The sequence below is a fragment of the Galeopterus variegatus genome, unplaced genomic scaffold (genome assembly GCF_000696425.1).
Source record: "Galeopterus variegatus unplaced genomic scaffold, G_variegatus-3.0.2 Scaffold4948, whole genome shotgun sequence".
Taxonomy (NCBI): Eukaryota; Metazoa; Chordata; class Mammalia; order Dermoptera; family Cynocephalidae; genus Galeopterus; species Galeopterus variegatus.
In genome coordinates, this window is record NW_007731059.1 from 133,830 (window position 1) to 141,331 (window position 7,502).

General features: G+C 32.5%; 1 protein-coding gene across 1 annotated transcript in view; it reads right to left on the minus strand.

The window, feature by feature from the left end:
• Window positions 1–7,502, minus strand: part of LOC103604074 (low-density lipoprotein receptor-related protein 1B-like) — a gene marked incomplete at its 3' end in the record, with an annotated part of 152,863 nt that overhangs the window by 118,744 nt on the left and 26,617 nt on the right. The window contains exons 4-5 of the mRNA XM_008588666.1: window positions 3,952–4,132; window positions 383–511 (exon numbers count right to left, since the gene is read on the minus strand). Coding sequence (XP_008586888.1) covers window positions 383–511; window positions 3,952–4,132 — 310 coding nt within the window. The remainder of the gene's footprint in view (window positions 1–382; window positions 512–3,951; window positions 4,133–7,502) is intronic.

A 7,502-nucleotide genomic window follows, 5' to 3' on the forward strand; every position in this document is an offset into this window, starting at 1 on the left:
GTTTTTTTTTTTTTTTTTTTTTTTTTTTGAGGTTAATCATGCTTGCAAATTCAATTGCATTATTGTGTGGTCAGTACTAGAAATATTTAAATCCTTAAAAGCTTTGCTGCCATGGAAGTAAAATAAATGTATTTCTCCTTGAAAAACTTGATTTAGTTGCTGACATAATATCTAACTGATCTAACTGCTAACTAAGGTGTGGCACTATTAATTGACATAGGGATATAGAAAGATTCCATTTGAGGAACAATATGTCCTCATCTTTGGATGTACTTCATATAGATGATGTTTTGAGAAATTGGAGCTGGAAATGTAGGTTTCTATATTACTGGTTTAAATTGTGAAATGTAAAATTATTGAAAAAGAGGGAGTTAATTTGTACTTATCAGCTCGAGGAACAGTGCCATCATAATCTATGTCTCCTCCAGCTTTATTCCCATTTGGACCATTGTTGAGGCCTTCCAGTCCTATTCTTTCAGTGTCTCTTTTCTCAATTCCCACTTTTCTGTTTCTATTACAAATGTTATGGTTCAAAAAGAACTCCTAATGGGCACTCTTCCTCAAATCTATTGTGTTTCTCATACAGCTTTCATATTGCCATCAGTTGTTTTCTTAAATCGTGAATTTAAAAAAGTGACTTTAATCCTCAAAGCCTTTTAACTACTCAGCCGCATCAGCAAAATAAATCCCAATTTCTTACCACAACATTAAAGATTTCTGCATATTTCTAGGTCCTCCATATGCCTTCTGCTTTAGCTTTAATGAACTTATCATACCTCAAACCTGACACTAACTCCAATCCTCTAAACAATTACTTTACTGACTTACACTGTCTCCTCAGAGACAGTAACTACTATAACTGCACACCTTAACTGCCTGAGAACTCTACTTATTCAGAAGTCCTGTTCATCCTTAAAAACTCAATTCTGAATTAAAAACCTCAGTGAAATTCTGAACAGCATGTATTTCATTGTTTTATTTTATGGTAAGTGTGTGTGTGTGCGCATGTGTATAACATGTGTACCCAATTACAATCTCCCTGAGCATAACTGTTGTCTTACTGATTTCTACCGATCTAGATGGTAGTTACTTAATAATGTATTTTGATTAAAAATAAATATTTTATTGTTATTGTTACTGGTTATAAAGCTTTTGAAAAAGCACATCTTTGAAATAACTATTGTCAATAGGCTATTACAGTATAGAAAATAGGAGCAAATACATCCTGTGTACATCTGCAAATAGATGTTATGGTAAAAAAAGAAGTAAATAAGTTTTTTTTTCTGAAAATATTTTGCTTAGATTTGCATTATGCTATTTTGGATGGGGTTTTCTTAACTAAAACTTCTTTCTTAAAATTGTATTTCACTCCAACAAATATTTGAACAATTAAATTCACATGGTTCCATTTCTACTTCTACTGCCTTTGAATCATTCCAATCCATTTTCCACAGAAAAGTAATATTAGTCTTTTCAAAATATAAAATCGATTTTATCACTTCTCTATCTTACCCTCACACAGAAAATACAAAGCTCTTGTGATGGCTGGCAAGGGCTTGCTTTCCTCTCCAATTTCATCTGCAGCCACTTTGCCCCCTTGCTCTCTACATCACAGCCCCTGTGTCTTCATTTCAGTTCCTCTGATGTCCAAGCTCTTGCCCAATTTAAGATCTCCAAATGTACCATTTTCTTAATCTGAAATACTCTTTTCCCCATTCTCAATGGCTGGTTCCTTCTCTACAATCAAGTCTCAACTTAAAGGACAGCTTCTTTGAGAGGCTTTCTCAGCAAACCTATTTAAGGAAGTTTCTACCTGTTAGTCTCCATCATACCAACCTGTTTGTTTTTCTCTATCACTTTAGCCGGCTGAAATTGTATTAGTACTTATTTATTTATTGCTCATTTAGCACTTACTTATTGTTAAACTTTCCCACTTTCCACCTTGCAGATGATTCAAGGTTCTTCCTGAGGGTTAAGGCTATGCTTGTTCTCTTATTATAGAACTCTAGGTGTAGCATATTGGTAGGAAAAAAAATGTGTGTGTGTGTGTGTGTGTGTGTGTGTGTGTGTGTGTGTGTGTGTGTTTAAACATATATGCACACACACAGAGACACATTCACATGCACACATGCATGTTTGTGTGTGTGTGTGTGTGTGTGTGTGTGTGTGAGTGTGTGTTTAAACATATATGCACACACACAGAGACACATTCACATGCACACATGCATGTTTAAGATTGGTGCATAATAGCAGTATTCTATTTGAAAATTTGTTTCTGATGGAAGAATGACATAAGAGTCATTCTTTGTAGCACTAAAGGCAAATACTAGGTCAGTTGGTAGACAGACACTACAGGGATGCAGATATTGTTTCAACGAAAAGAAAAAAATTACATCAGTCAGATTTGCCTCTAAGTAGTATGAACTATGTAGATGCTGTAGGTTTCAAACATAAGTTGGATGCCTGTCTCCTAGGAAGGTGTTAAAAGATATTCCTAAATTTGATGAAAGACTTAGGACTAGAGGCCTCCAAATTTCTTTCTAAATTATATGATTCTAATGACCTCCAGATTTATGTTATCTCTCTGAGCACAATAAAGTCTTTTTAACGCTATTGGAAACATTTTTTTCTAACAGAATACTGACAAGGAAGATACTGTTTTAAGCTATTTGAAATTACTTGCTTCAAGTACATTTGGACATTGTGGAATAAATATTTACTCTTCAAACTAAGATTGCTATGGTTTAAAGGCCACATAGATAACTTGGTTTGAAAGTCCAGGAATACAGCAGATGATTATATAATCCATACATAAAATCACTGAAAGTACTTTATAACTGTGCCTTATGAAAACACATACAGTGATTTCATCCATTACCTGTGAAGATGCACCCTGACTATATTTGTAGCTACTCTGAATACAAACAATTGTTAGGAACTACAATTCAGTGATCTGTCTATAAGGGATTCACATGCCTCCTACTCAAATATTTTTTTACTTGTGCAGTGAAATATAAAAAAAATCCATTTTATGATGTTACGTTGAAATAGTGACATGTAAGCCATGGAGGGAAACATACACACAAAAACAGTGCATGTGAAATATGCAGTCTATTCATTTAACTATGAAATTCTGTTAGAAATTTCGACATTTGTTTTGATATTTTTGTAAGTATAGTTTTGCATTAAGGCAACATCTCTGAATAAAAATCCAAGGAAAATATACTACCAAGAATTGCAAGGATATTTAATCTGAAAATAAGTAGCTCATAGCATAAGATGATGTTCTTATACAGAGATTATGGTTGTGTTTAAAATTATGTGATTACCATTGTAGACTAATAAAGAGCAGTCGAGTATAATAGTTAAGAGTAAAGTCCTGAAGACAGGCTGCCTGGTTTTAAATATCAACCCAGCCTCTTACTACTTGAATGATCTTTTGCAGAACAGCTATCAGTTTTTTCTTTATAAAACAGGGAGGAGAATAGCAACTAATTCAAAAAATTATTGTGAAAATTACAAAATAGGAGCATAGTAACCTATTTAAACAAAATGCCAGGCTCCCAGTAAATATACAGGCTTTAGCTATTTACTGAATACATTGAATTTCAATAGCCCTTAAAAAGTTAAATTAATTGATTCTGACTTAATTGATTATTTATCTTGATGTCAGCCTGTCTAAAATAAAGAATTGTAGTGCTTGTCTAAATAAATCAAGAAATATATCCTTTATACAAATAATCTGTTTATTTCAGTTCATTGTATTTTGACATATTTATTTAGCACATTGTCTAGGAGAGGAAATCGTGAAATGTATAACTTTTCTCAGTCTACTGTTCACTTATGAATTCACCTATATTTATGAATTTAAGTAAAACTTACTACTATGATGTAAAAAATAATTTATTTATTATCACTTTCCTTATGTAAACCTGTTACAATATTGCATACCCATTAACTGGATCCACCACAATTCCTCTGGGGTGGGACATTTCTCCCTCTAAAAGAGTCTTCCGACTCTGAGAAGCCTTTTCCAACCTGGCCACATTAATGGTTTTCCTATGGCCATCATTTGTCCAGTACAGGTTATTTCCGAGCCAGTCCACAGCAATGCCCTCCACATTATCCAGATCTGTAAAAAGGCAAAAACAAGACAGAAACTAATTTTACAATTTTTGTAAAATGCTAATTTTGCAATTATAGTAAAATTAGTGTCTACTACTTATGTTCTACTTAATAAAACGTTTAATTAAAAAGGAATGAACTCTGATCCATGAATTCATTATGTTGTGATTTCTGCAAATATTACCATTCCATAGAATAATTTTCAATTTTATTTTGAATGCCCTTTTATGTGAATTATGGGCCCCCTCTCCTCACATGGATTTCTCTATTGTAGACAAGTGCATATTAATCATGGAAATTAACTATTTTAACTGAATCTCAGTATATTACAATTAAGACAGTGATCTGCAGAAAAAACAGGACAATATCAGCAATGTGAACATAAAAGGGGAATATAAGTGAAAAATATAGTAATGTAGACTGTTCAGAGGAAACATCTACTAGTACTATGACTGCATGCTCAAACTTGTAATATGTGATCTGAGTAATCAAAATAATATAAATGTCCTCTTGCCAAGAGATGAACAGGTGCAGCAGGAGTACACATGTAAAAGCCCAGAGTAGGTTGTCATCATTGAACTGCACAAACAGTGAATCTCAAAGAATCACTGAAATACTTCTGTATATTTTAGATTTATTTTAAAAAGGACACTAATGCAGCCTTCTCTAAGATACAGGCAATGATAAATCATAGGATATTATAAACACATAATCTTATGGGTTTAATTCAAGCTCTTTATTTTACAAAAGGGGGAACTTTTGTAAAACTTTTTTTGTAAAACTTCACTTCAAGGTGAAGACATTTGCTTATAGTCTGTTACCATTTCAGAAGCAGTAGAATTGGGATAAAATGAAAGGAATGTGACCTTCCAGTGTGGAGACCTTCAAAAGCATGCTGTTTTCAGTGGTGAGTTTCTGCAGCATCCTGTTCTCCCTTTTTGCCATTTTGTAAGCCACTCTCCAAACTACCCACAATATCATAAAGACAATTCCTTTTTTTCTATTGCATGAGAAATTACTGTGAACTTCTTTTATTTTTTTTTTTCCCAAACCAGGGAAGTCTATGTCTCTTGTCCTCCTGGGTATAAAGTACAGAACTGGAACTTTTAAAGACAATTCCTTTTTTTCTATTGCATGAGAAATTACTGTGAACTTCTTTTATTTTTTTTTTTCCCCAAACCAGGGAAGTCTATGTCTCTTGTCCTCCTGGGTATAAAGTACAGAACTGGAACTTTGTGGACATAGCAGTACATAGTAGTGGAGAGAGCTATGTATCCATACAATGCTGGCAAATCTAGAATACATTTCCTTATATGAAGACATAACAAATATTTACCATTATCATATTTGTTAATCATGGCCCTTCTGGCTCTGGAAAATAACACAATTTTGTTTTGTAACCCTTTCTGCTAATCAACTACATTTCCTTATATGAAGACATAACAAATATTTACCATTATCATATTTGTTAATTATGGCCCTTCTGGCTCTGGAAAATAACACAATTTTGTTTTGTAACCCTTTCTGCTAATCAACATGTGCCCTGAGTCAGGATGACTAACACAAAGTGTGATTTGATCTAACTAAAAATCCCATTATCAGAAATGTTCTCAATTTCTCTAAACTATCAGCTTCATTACCATCCAATACAAGTAATTTCCACAGGTTAATTGTGCCTATTCTTAGAAATAAAGCTTAATTTAGTCTTTACTTATTGATACTTAATTTTACTGAGCACTTTCCTGCTCTAGCATAATAGAAAGATAGTAGCTATTTATTCTCTTCTATTTATCATAGTCTGTAGCTGATTTTTATCTTGTTATTTGGTTTTCAAAAATTGTATTTTATTTGAAATCTACTCCAGCATGAAAAGTCTTCATGCTGGAAATCCCTCTTGTTTCTAAAACTTTTCCCTTTGACATCTGACTTGAGAATTTTTTTTTTATATGAAGCATTTGCAATACTGCCTAGATGGAAATTTTGTTTCTGACACTTAGATAAGCAACTCAGTCAATCTGCTCCTTTACTTCTCCATCTGTAAAGTGAAGATGATAAAAGAACCTACCCCATAGCATGACGACAAGGAGTAAATTAGCTACAGCATATAAAGACTTAGCATATATATATATATATATTTTTTTTTTTTTCAGGATTAAAGAATATTTCATATATATTTTGGCTCTTTTATATATGGGTGCTATTTGATAGGAATATAATTTATGTTTTTCTCTTTTAAAGTGCTTGTTCAGTAATGTTCCCTTGCACTTTTACCAGTGGCCAACTTTAACTAGAAATAGTATATGCAGAGTCACTCATGAATAAATAGTAAGCATGGAATGGAATCGAAGTCTAAGAAACAATTTGGAAGGACCCTGTCCTGAACTCATTTGTTTATTCTGTTTTTGGAGAATGAAATGCTTGAACAGTGTAGATAATGTAGTGGCTAGGATCATAACTTCTGGAACAATGCTGCCTAACCTATACCATTCACTATCTAAGTTATTTAACCTTTCTCTACTTCAATTTCCTGATCTTTAAAATGGGTATAATGATATTGTTTAACTCACAGAATTGTTTTGAGGAGGAAACTAATTAACATATGTAAAGTTCTTAAATAATAGTTGGCATGTAGTGTTATATTAATGTTGCTATTATTATTATTACTAATAATATCATTATTATAATCTTCCCTTTAGTTATCTAGTCTGTTAAGACAGTACTGAAACAATTAGCCTAGAGTGTTCTTTTAATGTTTTGTTTTTCTATTATAGGGAGAATGAGGCTGCATACTAATTTTAAAATAAGATACTCATAAAAGGATCTCTGTGCAAATTGGGAATCTTTTTAAACTATCCTAATAAAAGGGCAGGAGGAGAGAAATATTCTCTCTTGCAGGTCAAAGCCTGACCAATCAATTAATCACTTGCTCAACAAATCTACATTAATAAGGGAAGCATTTTGCTTCCATATTATTTGTGCTTTCAATTAACTTATGACTTGGAAGTAACATCAAAACATATAGAGCATTGGTCTTACGTTCATTTGATTTTTTTATTTAAAGAGGTCAGGTTGGGACATGCCTGAGACTGACTAATCAGAACTCTATGAACAAAATTCAAAAAGTTGATCAAGGACATATAAAGGTTTATGGCATTCAACTGCCAAAAAAATCATAAGTGATTACAGAAATTCTAATTACTAGCTTGAGGAAACACATGACTATTCAAACCCAGGGAAGATATTTCATAAAGAAAAACTTGGTAAAGTAGATTGTTTTTTATACCTTTGGCTAGAGTTCAAGTATTCTACATTCTGAAATCCATACTCACTACAAGTTTACTATTATTATTATTATTATTATTATTATTATTATTATT